At 37.7% G+C, this 22,319-nt stretch overlaps 1 protein-coding gene across 3 annotated transcripts; it reads left to right on the forward strand.

The window, feature by feature from the left end:
* The first annotated feature begins 12,902 nt into the window (after nucleotides 1-12,902).
* LOC130621621 (uncharacterized) lies at nucleotides 12,903-22,033 on the forward strand. 3 transcript variants are annotated; one of them, XM_057436944.1, is made up of 5 exons: nucleotides 12,906-13,121; nucleotides 13,269-13,357; nucleotides 18,629-18,764; nucleotides 18,932-20,287; nucleotides 21,683-22,033. In XM_057436944.1, the coding sequence occupies exons 1-5, from the start codon at nucleotides 13,004-13,006 to the stop codon at nucleotides 21,976-21,978; spliced, it is 1,995 nt and encodes a 664-aa protein (XP_057292927.1). In that variant the 5' UTR covers nucleotides 12,906-13,003; the 3' UTR covers nucleotides 21,979-22,033. The 3 variants fall into 3 exon arrangements, with proteins under 3 accessions (XP_057292928.1, XP_057292926.1, XP_057292927.1); XM_057436945.1 differs by having other exon boundaries at nucleotides 12,903-13,357; nucleotides 19,127-20,287; XM_057436943.1 differs by having other exon boundaries at nucleotides 12,905-13,357.
* The last annotated feature ends 286 nt before the right edge of the window (nucleotides 22,034-22,319 follow it).

The following is a 22,319-nucleotide window of genomic DNA, read 5'->3' on the forward strand; positions in this document are numbered from 1 at the left end:
GTACAATGCCAGAATATTGCAATCAGAGATATTTTGAACCTACTTGTTGTTTAGAGTAATACGTAGGTTCTTCACCAGACTTTTCCCTATGTTTGACACGATCGTACGTGCCGTGTTGGTTCCCATTATTGCCAAATCAAATAAGAGCTTGAGACTAACCGGGATAATGACATCATGGAGTGGCATGTTTGGAATGTCAACGTACAGATCTTCTTCCTGGTCAAAGGTCGAGGGTGTATGGGAAATCTGGACTCTTTGTCAGCGCCCCTTCATACCTAATAGCTTCTTGCTTTCTGCGTAGGGGTCCATCAATGTACCGTATGCGTTCATTATATATTTATTATATATGATATGTAAATAAAGGATGGCTGATAACCCGGGATATGATGTTACGGACGAGAAAGACATAGGTAGGCATGATGATAAAGGTGACAAAGAGGATACCCAGCAATCAACGCAATTGCCTGCATCATTGGGGACTTCAACGCCGGGTCAGCAGCAGGGAGGTGCGCGCAGGCAACTGGAGCTGGGGCTGGAGGCGCAAAAGACTGAGCTATTTCATTTGAAAGTTGATAACCTGTACACGAATCTTAGGGACGGGATGGTAATGACGCCCAATGCGATGCATTACGATAGGTTCCGAATGGGTGAGGGGGTGAAATATTAAAGAAGGTTGTGACAGGGAAGAAATTACTACCGGAAGTAATACTTGCGCTGCAAGATGGTAATTTTCCAACCATAAAACAGCTCCAGGTTAGGTGTGGCACATATGAGAGCGATAGGCTTTGAAGACTATCAGAAACCCAACAAAGGTAGTAGGACAGAGGCCCAGAATCTTATCCGTGATGTTAATGTCCTTATGAATAGGGATGAGGATGATGAGAGGACCCCTTTGATAAGACCCGAGGTGATGGAGATGGAGACGTATGACAGTATTCAAAATTTGTGGAAGGTTATACAGATACCTCATTTGCAGGCATTGACGATGATGATGAGGAGATTAATGTAGGGGCCCTTTCCTCCGAGGTTTTTAAGCATCTGAGAAATATTAAGTCTGAGTTGATGAAAATCGCCGAAATATAGGCCAGGATGAGGCCGACCCCTGTTATTATCATAGTAGTCTTGGTATCCTCATGTTAGTTTTGTTGAGGTTGTTCGTGTATTGGGGGCGATGCAGTAGGCCTGGGAGGTATAGATGGTATGGCCTGTATAGTATGATCAGGAGTATGTATGGGGGGCGTGGTATGCTTTGTGGGTATAGGGGGCTTGGCATGCTTTGGGGTATATATAGGTGTTTTGGCAGTATGCTTGAGGGGTGCGGCGAATGCATGCCTTACAATAGGCTTGTTATTTAGGTCAAGTCTGATGCCTATTATTGCGTTTGCGGGTGCGATCAAAATATTATTGTTGTATCCGACAATTTTGTCTATGCGCAAGTTCATATCGGATGGTAGCATGTACACGCCTTGTATAACGGCGAAGTCCACAGGAGTTCGGGCATACTGCAATACCTTTTGGAATTTGGTGATGTCATGACTTACGTTCTCCTGACGTTGGACCATGGCCTCAAATTTTTGTAACAAAATTTGCCTTGCTGTATAATTATCGCCACCGGTCCTGATTAAGGATGCTTTCGCCCCTGCTTGAGACCCTAGCAATAGGACCACGTAAACCCAGATACTCTCGCTTAGCTTTGTCAATCCTTCAGATGTAAGGTTTTGGCTTGTAGGCATAATAAATTTCGCCCAGTCACCGTCAACCTGGGGCCACCATCTACCATTTGTCAATGACGACATGACAGCCTTAAACTTGTACAAAGAATTGGCATCTGCGCCATATTCCCTACATACTTGGGCGTATCCCGAGGTTGAGTAGGGATTTTTGTATTGTTCAAAACCATCGTCGTACGGCATGGGAACTTTCATTCTTGCCAGAATACGACGAATATGGTAGTAAACGTGGAATTTGAAAATGCTGTTGATGAGGGGTACCGAGCCTGTCATGTGTTTGCTACAGATGCCTAGGACCGTTGTTGCACAATGGGTAGCGAAATTAACCTGGATATTCCAGTAGTCCAGCGCCTGCCCTTTCTACCCTACACTAACAGGGTCATTGAGATAGGTCGTTGGGATGGCGTACTTCGTGAATTCGGGGAATACCACGGAAATATGGGAGTCTGTACTCACGTACAGGTCCTGATGCTCCAGGTTTTTTACACCAAGTGGCCATTACTTTTATACTTTACACAGTGGTTATATTGATAGATGTTCATTTTTATTAAAACAAAAGGATGTGAAACAACTCTATATTACCGACATAGATAAACCTACGATTTTCGAGGACTACCCGGGACAGGACACCCGTATTGCACTATAATCTATCAGCATTGAACAACGGTATCACCATACAGAAAGTGGGGCCTGATCAGAGGGTTACTAGTATTGAGATTATGAATGGTTTGTATAGGATCGCGGCTATTGTCAACAGCCAGGCAGAAGATAAGATCAACCTGTTTGTATTGAAAAATGCCTACTGCAGGCTCTGCGTCAGTAACGGGTATACGGTGGTGATCGGTATACAATTGCGAGAGCTTTTGGGATTAACCTATGACCCCGCAAAAAATATTATACGAAGGGTGACTACGATACCATATAGAGAACCGATATATACCAGAAATTAAGACTTATTTGTCCACAATTGGATGAAGACGACTGCCTCCTTGATGGCAAAAAATCTAAGGTTCTGGCCTTGCTTTCCACCAAAGAATTGAACGCTTGGGGAGACATGCTGACCTGGATCTTTGACAGTCCTGTATACCTTCCCCTAAAGGGGTCCACTGACCGTCTTGAGTTTATGCTGACAGATGTGTACCATCACGAGAAAAACGTCACGTTTTTTGACATCACAATGCATTTGCTGATAGAATAAAAGAATGAGTGATATTGGCAAACTTATTCCGAGTTTGCCGCCGAGTGCACCTGCGCAGCTCCCTGATCATGATGAGGGACAGATTTTTAGGCTCAAGAAAATCGAAGAAATCGAACATTATCTAAGGGATGAAATAAAGGAGCGGAATAGATCGGCAAAGAAGTTCAAAATGCGCAATACGTGGGTCAGGATGTGCGACCATGGTCTGCTTGGCGTAAGTGTTATCACGTCGGGGCTTGGGATAGGAGCCATGGCCTCAGGTATGGGGACCCTTGGCTTTTGCCATGGGAGGACTCGCAATTGCCGCCGAAATAGGGCAAGCCGGTCTTCGGAACGCTTCAAAACGTCTACGTGTTAAATCCAAAAAACATGAGGGTATAAGACTACTTGCGGAGGCAAAACTAAACTCGATAGTGGATCTTACTTCAAAGGCAATGGAAAATGGTGTCATCAGCGACTATGAGTATAGCTTAATCTCCCGTGAGAAGGAAAGGTATATGCTGTTGAAGGAACAAATGCGGCAGAGATTTAACAGAATCGTTAATGCTATCAACGAATAGGAGAGAGCCCAGCTGGTTGCCAAGGGTAGGGAGGAGGGTAAGGATGAAATTAAAAAAAGCATCAATCTGTGCAATATGCAAGCACTATGTAGAGTCCTCACCAGAATATAGGCCTTAATTTTAGGAGAAATAGAGTGTGTAACAACCGTATGCGGCCCATACAGTTGTTAAAATACCTTGGAAAGTATTAAAAAATGACATGATATTTTATAGGCTCAAAAGGCCTATAAAATATATGGTTCTAGTCCTCACTTAGTAACCACTCCTTTTTAAAGTCTTTATACCGGTATTCTGTGGTGTGTACCTGGGGGTAGTAATTCTTACCCTGTACATACACCGATGAAATGGCTAGGATGGCACTGACCTGACAGGCCTCATCGTAGGGTACGGGCATACCATGGAATTTGGTAGTAATTATGTCCTTATAATATTGAAGTTTGGCGTTCACATCCTTTTTTACAGGCCCTGTCGTTAATTTTTGAAAAATTAACTCTTCGATCTTGTCCCAGATTTGGCGGTACCTCGCAACCCAATCTGGATACTCCTCAAAATCGAGGCTCATTACCGGTGATGCATTAGCGTTATACTTGTTCACCCCATGTGGGGACCAGATTTTTTGGTGTTTTCACCCTAAGGGCTACCACGAGGTCCTGTGTATGATAACCTATCAAATATCGTTTGTCCTTACCTCCGTTAGCAGGCCTGGCTTCCGAAACTGCCAGATATTCCACTTTGATATCGTTGATATCCGTAAACGTACTAGCAAAATTGTAGAATAATTTTGAATTGACAAGCTCATTTTCAAATTGCAGCATCTTCTTTATTGTATATGAACGATTGCAGAGAATTACATGTCATCGTACATACGCAGCGACCCCTATTATATGTGATATGTTCATGGTAGCAGTACCAGCACAACATTTTACCGCTTACCAAGAACCTACGACCACAGGTACATTTGTCGTAGGCATCGAGTACCCTTTCACAGTCATTACAATGCTCATTCATTTACTCTATCACAGTTACATTGACGATCTAGGGTATTAATTTGATCCCAGTGGTCTTGATTTCTCTGCTTTATTATACTGCTCCTTCTCTGATTCTTGTACGCATGCCAGGGTTACAAGTGGTAGGGAGAGACCAATGGCGGTAAGGAAGGTCATGAATAACATACTTTTCAAGTTGTTAATGCACATTTTATTATAGGTCATTTTACAACAATTGCTATAGGATAACATTTCAAGTCAACCCCCAATACTTTTTGAGACCTAACTTTTCATCCCCTGGAAAGTACCAATCGATGACCCTATCCGGATGCCAGGCTATTGGAAGAAGATCCTCTTTAATCCCGGCCTTCCTCATATTCCATTAATAGCAGGCCTCGAGTAGAATTTTTTGATGAATATTAGTATCGTTAAGGAATTACCCTTAGGTGCGCGTTGATTATTAGGGAATTGCGCTAGAATCTTGATGACGTCATTATGGTGAATACTAGGTACTTGGATGGTGTTGGATTACTAGATCCTATGTAGATTAATATGGTCTAGGGATGGGGGTGTGGTGACTATTAGGGGATTGTCAGTGACTTGTCGGTGACTTTGCTAGGGGTTCCTGTGGGTTGCCGTGACGTCACTGTTGTGCGCGCACGCGACTGCGCTAGAACATACGTTTTCCTATATCTACGTCATCAAAAAACCTTCAAACCCCAATATCTCTGCAACCGTTTGTCAAAAGTATTCCTATACATTTTCTTGATCAGCAGTTTAATCTCTACACAATAAAGGCAACGAGAAAACAAGATTCTAATTTTTTTGTGTGGATGGGTTGCTGACGTCATCAAAATTTATATTCTGCCTCAGTGGATTTTTTCACAAGCTTTATCGACTAGCCTATATAATAATACGGAGAGTGTGTCCGTCTGTCTGTGGCAGGCAAAGTTGATGCGTTTATTTTCCTTTGATGTTGCCGAAAAAGTTATGTCTAATATGTTAAATTTTCTGACGTTACGGCACGACGTCAATAACACTACTTTAACGTCAATATCCTATATTTTAAATTAATGAAGCCATTATAGTGTACCTAAAATTTTGAGGCCAAATAGCTTGGAAACGAAGTGGTGACGTCAATGATTTTTCACCGCGTGGGTAACTAGGGACCACCTAGGACCAAAGACGTCAGCAAAACGTCCTAAACAACCAACTTTTCAATGTCCTATTGCCTAAGTGGATTTTTCCACGGGTTTTTACCGATATGAAAAGATATGATCCTATACATTTTCTTGATCAGCGTTTCGAGATCTATAAGATGGAGGCAACAGGAATACAAATTTCGAAAGAAAATTTTTGAGGTTTTGACAGGCCATTGCTGACGTCAGCAAAATTTTTAAACCCTAAATCATTAAATGCTCATCAATAGCACATGATCATAAACATTTTCTTGAGCAGCGCCTTAAGCTCTACACAATAAAGGCAATGTGAAAACAAACTTTTAATTTTTCTTTTGTGGATGGGTTGCTGACGTCATCAAAATTTAAATAACGCTTCTTTTTCATTTTCATCCTGCCTCAGTGGATTTTTCCACGGGCTTTATCGACTAGTTGGATAATAACACAATTTGTTGCACTGTTAGGATTCTTATTGGCTTAAAACTCATTTTAGCCTTTTTCTCAGAAAAAATCTGTCAAAACGAGGATTTAGGCTTTAGCCTGGATAAGTTTCTCTATCTCTCTATTTACCTATCTATTTCCTCAGGAGATTTTAAAGGTTCCGAAAATCAATAAAAGTTATGAATTGAAAACGTTTTCTCATCTTTTTGAGTTGTGGCCTCAAGCAAAGCAAATCGCATATTTTTTTTTAAAAAAAGAAATTACTAAAAACTCTACTTTGCTTTTCTTTTTGTTCCATTGCAAACTAGTCATAATTGTAATCAATCATTGCCAAATATTTTTGTTGTCATCCACCAAAGCAAGGGAAAAAAAGAAGCCCCGGGGACAACCTGCTAATTTGTTGTTTTATCATGCCAAACATTCGAAGAGGTTTGGTGCATGAAGCTCTGAAGATAAAGCACACAAGTGACATTATATCTTACAACAAACGCAAACAAAACGAAACGTGTCATAATAAACTCACATTTTAAAAGAAATTGCTAACAAAAATACAGCCTATCATTTATGGTTGAAAGTCTTGTGATTGAAACGTTTATGGTCTTAAACGGCATTTAGTTGACAAAAAATCAAACTTTTGTACCATAATCATTTTCAGCATACTTTATTTGTTAACTGTGCCAGATTCAGCGAAAATGAAGTAGTTTTAATTTTTGAACAAATTTTGGCCTGAAATGACATTTAGGTGAAAAAAAATCACATTTTTCTATCATCATCACTTTCAGCATACTTTATTTGTTAACTGTGCCAAATTTGGCCGAAAATGAAGTGGTTTTAATTTTTGGACTATTTTTGGCCTAAAATGGCATTTAGGTGACAAAAACCAGAAGTTTGATGTCACCATTATGTTCAGCATACTTTTTTTGTTAACTTTGCCAATTTTTGTTAAAAATGAAGTAGTTTTAATTTTTGGACCAATTTTGGCCTAAAATGACACTTAAGGTAGCAAAAAATCAAAATTTTGATGTCACCATCATGTTCAGCATACTTTTTTTGTTAACTGTGTCAATTTTTGTTGAAAATAAATACCAATTTTGGCCTGAAACGTCATTTAGATGGCTTTCCAGTACTTAGGGAGCTTGGGTACGAAGTTTAAATCTGTGACGTTGAAATTGACCATTTGGGACAGGGTTAGTTAGTTAATCCATAGTCACAAGAAAAAAAGATAGTCTAGTTGCGTGGACCGTCGGCATTGTTTACGCGAACTATCCTCAATCAGCCTGGGACGGCCCGCTCATCCTGCACAGAAGTTCAAAATGGCGGCGCATGCAGGAGGAGACTACCTTGCAGGCGAAGATCTTGATGATTTATTTGAGTTACTTGAAGGCGGTTTTCTTGATGAAGATGTGGATTTTAATGTGGAATTAGATGCTGTAATAACGGAAGTGGAAGCTTACGAAGAAGTTGGGTATCCTTGTCAGGATTGTGATAATAATAAAAGTATGAATCTTCTGGAACACATGCTTACTATGTTTACAAGAGTTAGCAGCTTTTCCTATGCTAGAGACATACGTGAAAAACATAAGGCTGCTAAAAAACTTGCAAAGAAAAGATCATTGAGAACTGAAATTAAAAAAGCCAGTAGCAGCAAAGACATGGGTCACTGATTCATCTAGTTCCGGGCATGAACTATAAAATCTGCCACAATGGCTATTTTTATAGCCACACATGTGATAAAAAAACATTACACATGGCTAAAAATCACAATAAAAATTCATTCCTTTTTTTTTTTTTTTCTGGTTGAACTTCAGACAAAAATCAGGATCCCTCACAGTACGATTTAGAGGTGCCGTGTGAGAAATCCTGTTACTTCATTTACGGTCAATTTAAGATATCAGGATTCCTCTGATTTTCCTGTAAATATATGCGTGAGTAATTCTGACGCGTTTTGAAAAAGTGACAACATTGCAATTTTTTCATAGCTAATAGCTTTCACAAAATAATAGATAGATGGGACATAGAAAAAATAAACATACATACTCATCCAATAACCATCTCCTAAAGTGATCCAATGATAGAACAAAGCATCTCCAGTCCCACAATATAAAGAGAACTAGATAAAATTGCCAATTAATAACATTTTTTCAAATGTGTGGCTATAAAAATAGCCGTTTTGTTGTGTGCTTCATTCAAAGTGTAGACTTTTTTCTTTTTGGTAATGGGGTGTCATCTATCATGTTGAATTTGCTACCACATCCTTGTACATTCCCAGCAATTGGTCTTACAGAAAATTGTGCTTTTATGGTATTATCATTATATCCAACGTCTCTCACCGATGGGTTGTCACGTCACGATCCAATGGCACGCTGCCTACCAAAATAATTTTCCAGATCGTCTTGACAAAACCGTTCAGAAAGAATGTACGGTACACCATGTTGTAAAAGGAATTTCACTACTTTTTTGAGAGAGTTAACTGTAATCTTAAGCCCTTCATGTGTTTGCCAGGAAATAAACATATTTGATTTGGCATTTTTTGTAAAATTATCACCACGCTCTTCAATTGACTCTTTCCATAAGGCGAAATAGGAGAGAAAACCGTCCAACCGTGCAAAGCGTTCATCATCAACTGACTGATAAGGTTTTAGAAATGGTTTTCTCTTCAACTCATGTTCGACAGTGTTTTTCACATTCAAGCAGTCAAAAAAACTATCCATCATTAGACAAAATTGTGCAGTACCAGCTGCTTCAGGTGGACCAAACTGATTGAGAACTTTGCCAACAGTTTCACTGAGAACTTGAGCTGCAAGACGAACTTTCATTACTGAAAATGGTGTTAGCTGTATTTGATCATTTGTTAATTTATTGACCAACTTCAAACCACTCTCGAGATCATTGTGATAGAGTTGTGTGATATGACTCCAAAGAACATAAAATCCACTATTCCACATATAACGGGTAGCTCGACCAGAACCAGAATTAAACAGACAATTGCGTGATGTTTTGATGAGATGTGGAGCATCAGCAAAAAAATAGATAAATCGACCATCATTGGGTTGTCACGTCACGATCCAATGGCACGCTGCCTACCAAAATAATTTTCCAGATCGTCTTGACAAAACCGTTCAGAAAGAATGTACGGTACACCATTTTGTAAAAGGAATTTCACTACTTTTTTGAGAGAGTTAACTGTAATCTTAAGCCCTTCATGTGTTTGCCAGGAAATAAACATATTTGATTTGGCATTTTTTGTAAAATTATCACCACGCTCTTCAATTGACTCTTTCCATAAGGTGAAATAGGAGAGAAAACCGTCCAACCATGCAAAGCGTTCATCATCAACTGACTGATAAGGTTTTAGAAATGGTTTTCTCTTCAACTCATGTTCGACAGTGTTTTTCACATTCAAGCAGTCAAAAAAACTATCCATCATTAGACAAAATTGTGCAGTACCACCTGCTTCAGCTGGACCAAACTGATTGAGAACTTTGCCAACAGTTTCACTGAGAACTTGAGCTGCAAGACGAACTTTCATTACTGAAAATGGTGTTAGCTGTATTTGATCATTTGTTAATTTATTGACCAACTTCAAACCACTCTCGAGGTCATTGTGATAGAGTTGTGTGATATGACTCCAAAGAACATAAAATCCACTATTCCACATATAACGGGTAGCTCGACCAGAACCAGAATTAAACAGACAATTGCGTGATGTTTTGATGAGATGTGGAGCATCAGCAAAAAAATAGATAAATCGACCATCATTAGCATGAATATTCTTAGTACGATAAACTACATCACTGTCATGGACACCATCTAAATGCCTATGCATTCTGAAAAAGCGTCTATTTGGAGAAGCACCATCAGCTGTTGCAGCGATAACTTTCAAATTTATTTTTTCAAGGTAAAGAACAGCTTTCCAAAATATAGGCATGATTTGATAGGAAGTTATTCCAGTTGTAGTAAATGTTGCAATACTATATGAAAGAGGATTAACAACACTTTTGGCAAGAAACACGAGAACATGAGTAGCAATTTCTTTGACAGATTTGAGTGTGGCAAAATTTGTATGAATATCACCAAGGTCAACAAAACCAATGAGTTCACCAGTATACTAAATCCTCCTGTATTTTCATCTCATCAAACAGAATTATGGTATATCTCTCAATGTCTGAAAATGCAGCAGTTTTTTTTGCTAGATCATTGATGATTTCATGATTAAATCCTCTTGTTGGTCGTATGTAGTTTCTATAATCACGAAGTGTTCGCAGGCTAGGAAGAACCAACATACCACTACCAGTTTTAGGGTCATATCTGAGATCTGAATAAGCAGAAGAAGACTTTGAAGCAAGATTAAGACAGAACTTTATGATCATTGGATGATATCTGACACTGGTTGGTGATGAGGATTGGAGATATTTTTGCTGCTCCTCCCAGAACAATTTCATAAAAGGTGGTACATTTTTTTTATCACATCCACTGAATAAGGTTACAAAATCAGAGCTCATTTCAGAAGTAACATTACCACCATGTGCTTGAATAGCAGCTTTCATTTCAGACAGTTGGCTTGCCAGTTGTTTACATTCCAAACGCTGACTCTGAAGGGTTAATTTGACACGGTTCGGTGATGTGAACTTGATTGGTGCTTTCAACTTTGCAGGTTCAAGCATCTTCCTTTCTTTACGAACAGTAGCTGATTTGAATGAAATGTTATGCGATGTACACTTTCCACAAGGATTAGGTTTGGGTGATAGAATTAACATACGACACATATTTGAACGAAAATACTGGTCTTGATGGAGATTTGACTGAAAGGACTTCTGTTGATAGTCTAGATAGTTGAATTTTTTAGGAATGACATGCTTTTGGAAGTTTGTCTCTCTACTATTATTGTAATCTGGAGCGGTGATACCAATACATAATTCATAACTATTGAGTTCTTTTATGAAATTGGAGAGTGTTGTATTAAGAAAGGATTTTTTGTATAAGATATGCAAATCATGGTCATCTGGTAACATCCATCCAAATATTCTTAAAGAAAATGAAAGGCATCGATCAATGAATATTTCAAATTTTGGGATGATGTGGTCTGGTGATAAACAAGTAACAACAACAAGTGAGTCTTGAGTGTCAATATGCCAACATCTACCCAACGAGAGCTTTGAAACACGTTGACTGAAGTCAACAAAATTTCTATATATGGTGGTTGGAGAAGGTGGTGGTGAAAAATCTTGTAAAATTTGGAAATCTTCACGTTTTTGTATCGAAGTGTTCGATCGAGGTGGAGAGGCTAAGGTCGAAATATTGCCAGATTTTTGTGGAAGATTCAGATGTGGTAGTTCTCCTTCTTTCAAACTTTTTCGAGTTGGGTAAACCCATATTTGATCCTCCGAGAAATGACGTTCACAAATAAACAATTTGAACGTGGAAATGCGACGTCTCAGCTCGTCATCTACCTCCCTATATTTCGTGATGATATTGATGAGCTCCTTTCCCCATTTTTTGTTTACTTCATTATTTGGCAACGGAACTTTGAAAATACTGATGTCTTTATTTCTCCTCGATACAGAGCATCCATATATAGCACAATTTTCACCAGGCATAGTAAAATCTTGTACGAAAAACACCCAAAGTCGAAATAAAAACACCAAACTAAGTACACACAACACCCAAAAAATGCGCCATTTTGAACTTCTGTGCAGGATCGGAGGTTTGGGAGCCACTATAGTTCAGCCGTAAAAACATAGAACAATGGCCTATTGTTTGTTGCTAGACTATCTTTTTTTCTTGTGACTATGGTTAATCATCTATCCTCCTCTCAGAGGAACGTGAAATCCCAGGGTCGATTTTTTCTCAAAAAATGCTCCGAAAGAAAAAAACGACGGTTGCGCAGAAAACGACACACGAAAAGAAGCCCTATGAAAGGCATCGATCAATGAATATTTCAAATTTTGGGATGATGTGGTCTGGTGATAAACAAGTAACAACAACAAGTGAGTCTTGAGTGTCAATATGCCAACATCTACCCAACGAGAGCTTTGAAACACGTTGACTGAAGTCAACAAAATTTCTATATATGGTGGTTGGAGAAGGTGGTGGTGAAAAATCTTGTAAAATTTGGAAATCTTCACGTTTTTGTATCGAAGTGTTCGATCGAGGTGGAGAGGCTAAGGTCGAAATATTGCCAGATTTTTGTGGAAGATTCAGATGTGGTAGTTCTCCTTCTTTCAAACTTTTTCGAGTTGGGTAAACCCATATTTGATCCTCCGAGAAATGACGTTCACAAATAAACAATTTGAACGTGGAAATGCGACGTCTCAGCTCGTCATCTACCTCCCTATATTTCGTGATGATATTGATGAGCTCCTTTCCCCATTTTTTGTTTACTTCATTATTTGGCAACGGAACTTTGAAAATACTGATGTCTTTATTTCTCCTCGATACAGAGCATCCATATATAGCACAATTTTCACCAGGCATAGTAAAATCTTGTACGAAAAACACCCAAAGTCGAAATAAAAACACCAAACTAAGTACACACAACACCCAAAAAATGCGCCATTTTGAACTTCTGTGCAGGATCGGAGGTTTGGGAGCCACTATAGTTCAGCCGTAAAAACATAGAACAATGGCCTATTGTTTGTTGCTAGACTATCTTTTTTTCTTGTGACTATGGTTAATCATCTATCCTCCTCTCAGAGGAACGTGAAATCCCAGGGTCGATTTTTTCTCAAAAAATGCTCCGAAAGAAAAAAACGACGGTTTTAAAGAATTTCCTACGCCTTCGGGCGCGGAAATTCAACGAAAGAAAAAACGACGGTTTTAAAGAATTTCCTACGCCTTCGGGCGCGGAAATTCAACAAGACCAGCAGGGATTTGCCTGTTTGTTTTTCATTTGTATTGGGTTTCAAAGAATATGGATTTTTCACAAAGTAGCCAGCCTGTGCAAGAGTCACTGCATTCCATTGCGGAAATTAAACGCAATTTGCAGATAGAAGTCGGAAATCTTTTAAGAACAACCAAAAATAGCGAAGGTTATACTCAGAGTTACAATGCTGTATTGAGTTTATTAAATGAACTGGATACTATTAATATGACAGTTGGAAATCTTCGAAGTACTAAAATTGGTAAGCTAATGACAAAGTACGAAAAAGAACTATCAGGTAATTTATCTCGTTTAGCCAAAGAGCTTAACAATAAATGGAAAGAATGTCTCAACTCATATCGAGAAAAAATTAAGGAGAGACTCTGTTCAAAGAGTAAAAACCAGGTATATATATATATATATATTATGCGTTATAGGCGTTTTCATGCCCTGAGCGTCAGGTGCATGAGACAGATGAGATGCACTGAGCGTCAGATGCATCGACATGTCCTGAGCATCAGGCACATGCTAATTATGGTGTTCTCTTCCATACCCTGAACGTCAGGTGTATGAGAGATGCCCTGAGCGTCAGGGGCTTCAACATGCCCTGAGCGTAAGGCGCATGTTTCCTATACACATAATGACTACACTAGAGATGCTCTGAGCGTCAGGTGCATCTCGACATGTCCTGAGCGTCAGGCACATGCTAATTACTGGTGTTTTTATTCATACCCTGAGCGTCAGGTGTATGAGAGATGCCCTGAGCGTCAGGGGCTTCATCATGCCCTGAGCGTCAGGCACATGTTTCTTATTCACATGATGACTACACTAGAGATGCCCTGAGCGTCAGGTGCATCGACATGTCCTGAGCGTCAGGCACATGCTAATTACTGGTGTTTTTATTCATACCCTGAGCGTCAGGTGTATGAGAGATGCCCTGAGCGTCAGGGGCTTCATCATGCCCTGAGCATCAGGCGCATGTTTCTTATTCACATGATGACTACACTAGAGATGCCCTGAGCGTCAGGCGCATCGACATGTCCTGAGCGTCAGGCACATGCTAATTACTTGTGTTCTTATTCTACAATGACTTTTATCAACACATTACTTGCCTAAACGGCCGACGAAGGAGGCCCAACACACCCAAATTCCCCTATATTGTAAAAAGGAACAATAAGAAGAAACACACTATTGCATAATTCTCCAATATGACGTGATGCAATGTAATAACACAATAATAAATTCACATATGTAATTGACTGACACTGCCACACTTTATTGCACCAACACTCACAGCTGATATTACACAATGCAGTGATAAAAAAAATTAATTTTGAATAAAGAAACTGTTAACGTTAAATAATATTAAGACAATTTAAATATGTCAACAAATTACACTGAACACACTAAAGAAGCCTCACATTCCATAGCCTAGTGATCTTATTAATCATTGGCAATATTATTACACCAGTTTTCTAAAACATTGTAATTAAGTGAATATATCTGCGATAACAGTCACATCCTGGTTAACCAGATCTTACAGACTCCAAATGAAATTTTTTAACTTGATATGAATGTTAAGAATGTTATTGTCCTATGAACTAAAATCATGTGGTGATAAGCATGTGAGAGGATTCCATTTGTGTTTGGTAGGAGAGATGTACTCCGATACTGAAAATGGCTGAAAATGTCACTGATACTAAGTAATGTAACATAGTTTTATCCTAGTTAGGAAATTGGCTATCCCTCTAAAACAACAAAATCTCAGATAGATGAGCTGGAGTAATTGGTAGGCAAAGTACATGTATGTTATGCAAGCCTTCTGCTAAGCAGTCGGTTGAGCCTGGAGTTTAAAATTTCAATAACTAGTTTGTGATAAATAGATAACACAATAATAACTGGTTTCTCATTCATACCCTGAGCGTCAGGTGTATGAGAGATGCCCTGATCTTCAGATGCTTCATCATGCCCTGAGCGTCAGGCACATGTTTCTTATTCACATGATAACTGCACTAGAGATGCCCTGAGCGTCAGGCGCATCAACATGTTCTGAGCGTAAGGTACATGCTAGTTACTGGTGTTCTTATTCTACTTTATCAGAAACTCTTTTTATTCTGTCCACCCTTTTGTCTGTTATATGAAAATAAGTTTCTTAATGTTGAAGATTATCTCACCCTGCTCAAATTTTTAAAAGTTTCTTAAACTCTCACATAAAAACTCATCATTGTAGAGTACAGTTCTATTGCTGTAGATAGGACAAAAGTTACAAAACATTTATATATAGTAATAGCTGAAAATATATACAAGCATGAAATGAAAGTAGAACACATATATAATATAAGCAACAACAAAGCCAAGGAAATAACACATCTCTATATAATATTAATAAGCGTGAACAAAATATATATATACATAGCATAGCTCACAACGTAAAATATGTGAAAACATAGAGGTATATATAATAGCAGCAGGGAGGGAGGAGGAAGAAAAACTGCTAGAACTGAAAAGGAAAACCATGAGGCAACTGCAGCTTAAATACTAGCAAGACTGCTGACCAAAATATATGCTGCTGACCAGAAAAGGCACATGGTGAACTAACTATGGGCAATACAAACCAGAGTACTGTAGGAAGAAGATCTATATATGTGTGCATTTAAACACTCATAAATATATATTTATGAGTCACTTAAAATTTTTGACTTTCCAAGCCTAAGGTTTCTTATAGACTGGTTTCTTATAAAAAAACCCGTGTAACATGCATAGTTTATTCATGTTTGGCATTGTGTTATAACCATAATAAAGCTCTCATATTGGATTCCAGCAAGACAAACTCTCATGGTTTTTATTTGACCATTGACACAAGGGAGGTACTCAAAGATTTTAAACCTAATTCCTGAAGTGGAAATAAAGGTGTTGACAATCGACAGCAGAACACTTTGTATGCACGAAAACCAATACTTTCATAAAATTGTTTGTAAATTTAGCTTCTGTTAATCCTTGTACTTATATACACTACAAGCTTTATGTAAATTTTTAGACTTAAGATGACATAAGAGTAGCTCAGAACATGTATATGAATTAAAAAAATGTGAGATTTTATTAAATTAGTAGTTATTATTTTTATAATGCAATAAACGTCACAGTCAAAGCACAAGAGTGACCTAATCTAACAATTTTTGTAACAGCAAAGGTGGAATGCCAACATGATAAAATGTTTAATATACATTTCCTTTTCTTTTAAAGAACCCTCTTGTCACTATGGGTGTTCCCAAAATAGAATTCCTGTAAATGGAAAGCCTGACCATATTTATACCTTCACTTACTTTGCATCTAGAATCGTTTTTAACAATTTATTTCCTGATTTCCAAACACTCAGTGATCTAATTTATATGATTTTAACAAAATTGTGTGATGATTGCAAAACAGAATTTGTATTTATTATAAAGTCATAGCAAAAGCATGATAAAGTTAATATGCATTTCCTTAATTTTGAAGAAGAATTACAAGGAAAGCCTGTCTAGTTTTATACCACCAATCGCTCAGCATCTAGGGATCAGCCAATAAGGTTATAAATTGTTCTAAATTGACAAAAAGTCATGTACCTAGGCACAAGAGTAGCCAATCCGACACAAAATTGCATTCAACATCGATGTTTGTTAATGTTACCCTAATAAGTGTTTAGATGAAATCATCTTGGGAGCTAAACTCCTTTTTAAGAGGCTTTTTGACTTAAGAACCCATCATAATGGGAACATCTTTGATTTTTTTTTTTTTTTGCAGATAATCAGATTGATATTATAAGCTATTTAGTTAAAAGGATTGTTTGCTTGAAACTGTAAGCTGTAAGGTACATCTGAAGAACTTGTGCAGTGTGGGATGTTGGGTTCTTATATGCAACCATTAATAATCAAGACCTGGGTAGGGTCCAGTTCCTTTACAGGCAAGTGAGACTAATAACCCTGGCAATCTTAACATGAGCAAAACTTTAGTTTAGCTCCATTTAATGGCCCTCTTCCAATCTGATCTAGACTGTGTTAGATCTAAACTCACTTCCTCTGTATCAAGTCTGTCCTTATAACCTCCTGCCAAAGTCTTTCTCGGTCTGCCTCTGGACTTTGCCCCAGGAACTATCAAGTCTCTACACTTTCTTACCCAATTATCCTCCTCCATTCTTTCCAAGTGCCCCAGCCAGTTCAATCTAACGTCCGTTTTCATGCTAGCATGGGTTGGACGGGGTATATTAATGGCCCTCTTCCAATCTGATCTAGACTGTGTTAGATCTAAACTCAACTTCCTCTGTATCAAGTCTGTCCTTATAACCTCCTGCCAAGTCTTTCTCGGTCTGCCTCTGGGCTTTGCCCCAGGAACTATCAAGTCTCTACACTTTCTTACCCAACTATCCTTCTCCATTCTTTCCAAGTGCCCCAGCCAGTTCAATCTTCTTATCTGGATAACTTCTTTAATTCTACGGAGACTTAGCCTGCTTCTTAGCTCATCTGAACTCTTTCTGTCTCTCAGGCTGGCGTTACACATCCACCTAACCATTCTCATATCATTCCTTTCTAAACGGTCAAGATCTTCCGGTTTCACTGCCCATGTCTCACTACCGTACAACATAACACTTCTTACACAGGCCTCATACAACCTACCTTTTACCTCAATTGACAGGACTCTGCTAGTCAACAAAGGAAGTAACTCTCTGAACTTTTTCCAAGCAGAACCTATCCTGCAAGTAACACTTCTACCAATACCCCCTTCACTGCCCAACATATCACCTAAGTAACAGAAGTTCTCAGCTATCTCTAACGAGCCACTGTTGTACATCTTTAAAGCTGGAAATACTTCATTCTCTATAATCTCACCTTTGCAACGCTTGCTTACAAACTGCATGTCAGCTCTTAACCTTCCACTAATACTACTGCACTTCTTATGTACCCAATGATTGCAAGTCTGACAAAAAATTGAGTTACTACCAACCCCTTTCCTGCAAACTCCACAAGTCCACTTTCCAACTACAAGGTCGCACTTGGCTGCAATGCTACTAATCATGACTTTAGACTTTGCTGTGTTTACCTTTAGCCCTTTTTCTTCTAGTCTTTTCTTCCACTTCTCAAACTTTTCAACTAATTCTTCCATCGACTCTGCTATGAGAACCAAATCATCTGCATACAATAACTCCCATGGACAACCTGTTATAAACTCCATCGACAGCGCTTCTAAGACTAGAATAAACAACAAAGGACTAAGTACAGAACCCTGATGTACACCAACATTTACACTAAATTCATCACTAAGTATATATATATATATATCACACCCCCAGTTTTGTTTGTTTTAATGAGCTACGGTTGCACAGACAAAAAATGGCAAAGGTAGACTATATATTAGTTTCACTGTACTTCCTCAGATAAAATATAATGGGTAAAATTAAACCAGATATTAAAATTCATGATAAGTTTTCTAATGTTTCAAGAATATAAGTTCAAAGGATAATATTTGAGTATTTACAACATTTAGTAATTTCATTTCTACATGTATACATTACGTCATAGCTGAGATTTTTTTTAGCATTTGTTATTTCTTTTTCAATTGCAACTGTTTGATATGTCATATTTGCATTATACTGTGTCATGTCTAATGAAATCCTTATTTGACAATATTCTTTACTTTTGTTAGACTAACTTGGTTGTAAAAGAAGAAGTTCTTAGTCAAAAAGTACATAATTCTCTTGCCTGCAGTACGAACTTTGATTTTGGAAAACTTAAGCATCTTCCTTCTCTTCAGCCTCCAAACTACTGTACATCGAAAGCAGGTATGTTTTTTATACAATTTTAAGTTATGTAATTTTAATGTTTTAATATAATAGTACGTACCAATAAAGAAGTACTATGAATGTATTCTCTAGTGTTAACTAAGCCCTCATTTTAATTGTTTTCTATTAAGTTTTGTTTTTTTCGTTTTATTTTGCGTAATTTTAAGATTTGAAAGAAGCCCCTATAATGCTGCAAGCAAGCCCGTCAGTAGATTTTACGAAGAATGTATCACAAAAAAACAATAGAAGTAAAGAGTGTCCTGCAACACAAAAAGTACAAAAAAATGCTATTAAGATAATGACTGAAAAAGCAAGTGATATGGACACTGGTGAACCAGGTTTTAATAAACATCTCAATTCAGCAAATTTGATGACCACCAAAGATTTCATTAACGATGTGAAAATTTCTATTGTTGATTCTCTGAAGAAAATTTCAGTAGTGGAGAACGAGTGTGTTAATTTACGCAGTGTCATGGACGATATTGTAAATAAGCTAGAATCCTATGAAGAGAAAGCTACTCACTTTTTATCTGATTTGAAATCTGAATATGTGGCTGAGATGGCTTCACCAGAAATCAATATTGATGGGAGTAGTAATGTGAATAGTAAGATAGACAATGTAAATATAGATGTTGCCTTGAAACAACAACCACAAACGAAACACTTACAATCAGACGATGTAATGCCTATTGAAGCTTTTCCATTGCAATATAAAAAAGAAGATTGTGAAATCTTCACTGAAGACGCTGAATCCAACGAAACGAAGAACAAAAAAAGAAGAAAATTTGGTGGTAATGTTGAGAATGTTTTAAAAAGTATAAACATAGCTCAATCTAGCAGTAAAAGCGTGAGTCATAAGAGCAACATTTGCATTACCCGAAAAGATGACAAAGCACTGAAAGTAAGAACAAAAAATGATCCCCTGGTAACCGTTAAGGGTGATGATGATCGCCTGTTTTTAATCTCAGATAGTAAGGACGCAACGCCTTTGCCTAAGAGACAACAACATAGGCATCATTGTTTAAAACGGAGAAGTAGCGATCCTATAACTGGAGATAGAGCAAGGAAAACGAAAACGAAAACAACTATTTTGTTGCCAATAGAAACAATAGAACACACTGCAACTTCAAAAGCGTTTAAACATAAAAAAAACAATTTTTCCGTAGCCTCCGGATTACCAATAGACAGATCTGTAGCCTCCGGATTATCGATAGACAGTGCACATAAATTTCCGGCGCGCCCAAAGTCACCAGCAGTGGAGCATTCTGAGCCGTCAGTATGGAAGAAATCTACTACGAAATACTTGAGACAATCACAGTCGATAGCGCACGAACCGCAAAGAAAGAGCATGTTGAAAGAGATCAATCAGTCGAATAAAATACATCACAATTGCAGTTTAACCAAATCGGCAATAGATTTTACCTTCGTTCGCTGCACAGATTCGGAAGGTTTTACTATACCAGCTGTTGTTAGTCAAACAGTTATCACACCAACTGATAATACATCTATTTTAGTAAAAGGAGGTATGTTTTCATCTTAAAGGGGCTACAAAACGGTTCAAGTAAAATCTCTGAGATGAGCGTTACTCTCCATCTTTGCGCATTCTGAATAAAGATGTGTAATAAGTAGACCACTCAAAAGGTCAAATACAAGAAATTATACGCACTTTACAAGTGAAAAGACAACCTCTTTTATGATGAATTTGCTACTTTTTTTTGCTATTTTCTAAAAAGGATCATTCTCTTTAAGTACTGTTTTTGGCGGTAAAATGACCTACTGTACTACTGTCTGTAAAATTTATCAAATATCAGTACATCGAAAGTTTGTATTAACGAGTGAACAAAGACAACACGAGGAGCTATATTTGGTAAAAATGCTATGTTAGGTTTAAAAAGATTTTAAAGTCATTGTTGGCTCTGACTGGCTCTGACTGGCTCTGACTGGCCTTATGTGCAATAATCTTGTATATAAGTTTTTACGCAAAATTTTTAAATATAGCTAGCTAAGTTTATTTCTTCAGAAAGCTTGATTTAATGGCATGGTTAGTGCTTATATCGAATAACTTATGGATATCAAATACAAGTAGGGAACTTTTCTGTTATATTTTAGATGTTGTTTTTGTCCTCAGTGCTCGTAATTGTTTTACCGCCAATAGGTCGACTTTCGTGTAAGTCACTAAAGTCAAAAATCAACAGTCCGTTTTGTAGCCCCTGTAAGAGCCGTTGCTTGTCTCTGTGCGATTTCATTTTCTTACGAGCAAATTTGATATATTTTCGTCTACTTTGTTACGCCGGTCGAATATCCTTGGATTTTTTCAGGATGCTAACCTGAGTTAGCACCAAGGTGACTTTGCGAATATATTTTTGCAACTCTTGTTTGTTTTTTGACGAGGCCTCAAACCTGGCGTACAAAATTAAAAATTTCCAAGCCATGAAAGTCAACTTAGACAATATGACAGTTTTTCATTTGGTAGAAACCCTGTTATTTTTGTTCCAGTTTATGCGTTTTTATCTGTCTTTCGAATCCTTTTATTCCAGTTTGTCCACCCGATCAGTAAAGTGAGGAAATGTCAAAAAAATCAAATGAGTTAAAATATCGTAATAACATAAAAGGTGTAACCAATGTCAGTAAAAAAAACAAAAAAAAAAACAAGAAATTTGCTCTAACTTGTTCGTGAAAAAGTCAGGAACTTTTATGATAATAATGTTGTGTCACAATTTTCGTCACAATTTTTTTTGTTGTCATAATGTACGCCCGATGCGATTTACAACTTCGACCTAAGACATAATGTGTAAATAAAAACGAACAGAAAAACTCCGAAATTTTGATCGTTACCACAAAGTCGACACCCTGTACTGTTAATTTAATTTACGAATTGATTTTTTATCTATAAACGTTTATGTTATATTGCCTCTTAGTGCCAGTTAATAAAGATCTGACGACGGAAGATTTGAATGGCGTCGAACTGGAACCGTTCCTATCCTATTCGCAAGTTGTTGACGAAATGGAAGAAATAGAAGACGACGAACGCGATTATTTACTCGAAAACAAACAGAAAAACAGAAAATCCTGGAATATTTTTTGTAAAAATGCGGAGGGTGTTCAATATGCTCCCTTGGTGAAAACAAACGGGAGAATGAAGGCCGCGCACAAACATTCCGTTGGTAAGGAAGGCATACAAAACATATTGGATAAACGAGTTATAAAATCATAGTTTACTTCAGGTGGCAGTAACCCTTTTTTAGCTGTCAAAATAGTTGTATTATTTACTCAGTGTTTTATTTATACCATTTTTTTAACTATTCCCTAAAAATATAGGCCTTGATACATAATAAAATGATTTTAACTTAACACCAAAATTGCTGAGTCAGCATTATAAACAAGAAAAAAATCCGCTTCTAAGAGCTCTAACTTTTTACAATCCCGTTATTTTTCATCAGCTTCTGTTTTTAAATGAACCTTGAGTTAACCTTGTTAAAACGGTGTGCGGATTCATATTTTTTTAACAATAGCCTTTTGCTTTTTCGAAAGATTCTTTGTTAGCATATTCTGCTC

This window comes from Hydractinia symbiolongicarpus, chromosome 12 (assembly GCF_029227915.1).
Source record: "Hydractinia symbiolongicarpus strain clone_291-10 chromosome 12, HSymV2.1, whole genome shotgun sequence".
NCBI classification, from domain to species: domain Eukaryota; kingdom Metazoa; phylum Cnidaria; class Hydrozoa; order Anthoathecata; family Hydractiniidae; genus Hydractinia; species Hydractinia symbiolongicarpus.

Bases quoted from the DNA above. Each gene is read 5' to 3' on its own strand.
- LOC130621621 (XM_057436943.1), top strand. From the start codon at position 13,004: ATGGATTTTTCACAAAGTAGCCAGCCTGTGCAAGAGTCACTGCATTCC. The intron at 18,765-18,931 runs GTATGTTTTTTA...CGTAATTTTAAG, and splicing joins CTACTGTACATCGAAAGCAG to ATTTGAAAGAAGCCCCTATA. The intron at 20,288-21,682 runs GTATGTTTTCAT...ATTGCCTCTTAG, and splicing joins ATCTATTTTAGTAAAAGGAG to TGCCAGTTAATAAAGATCTG.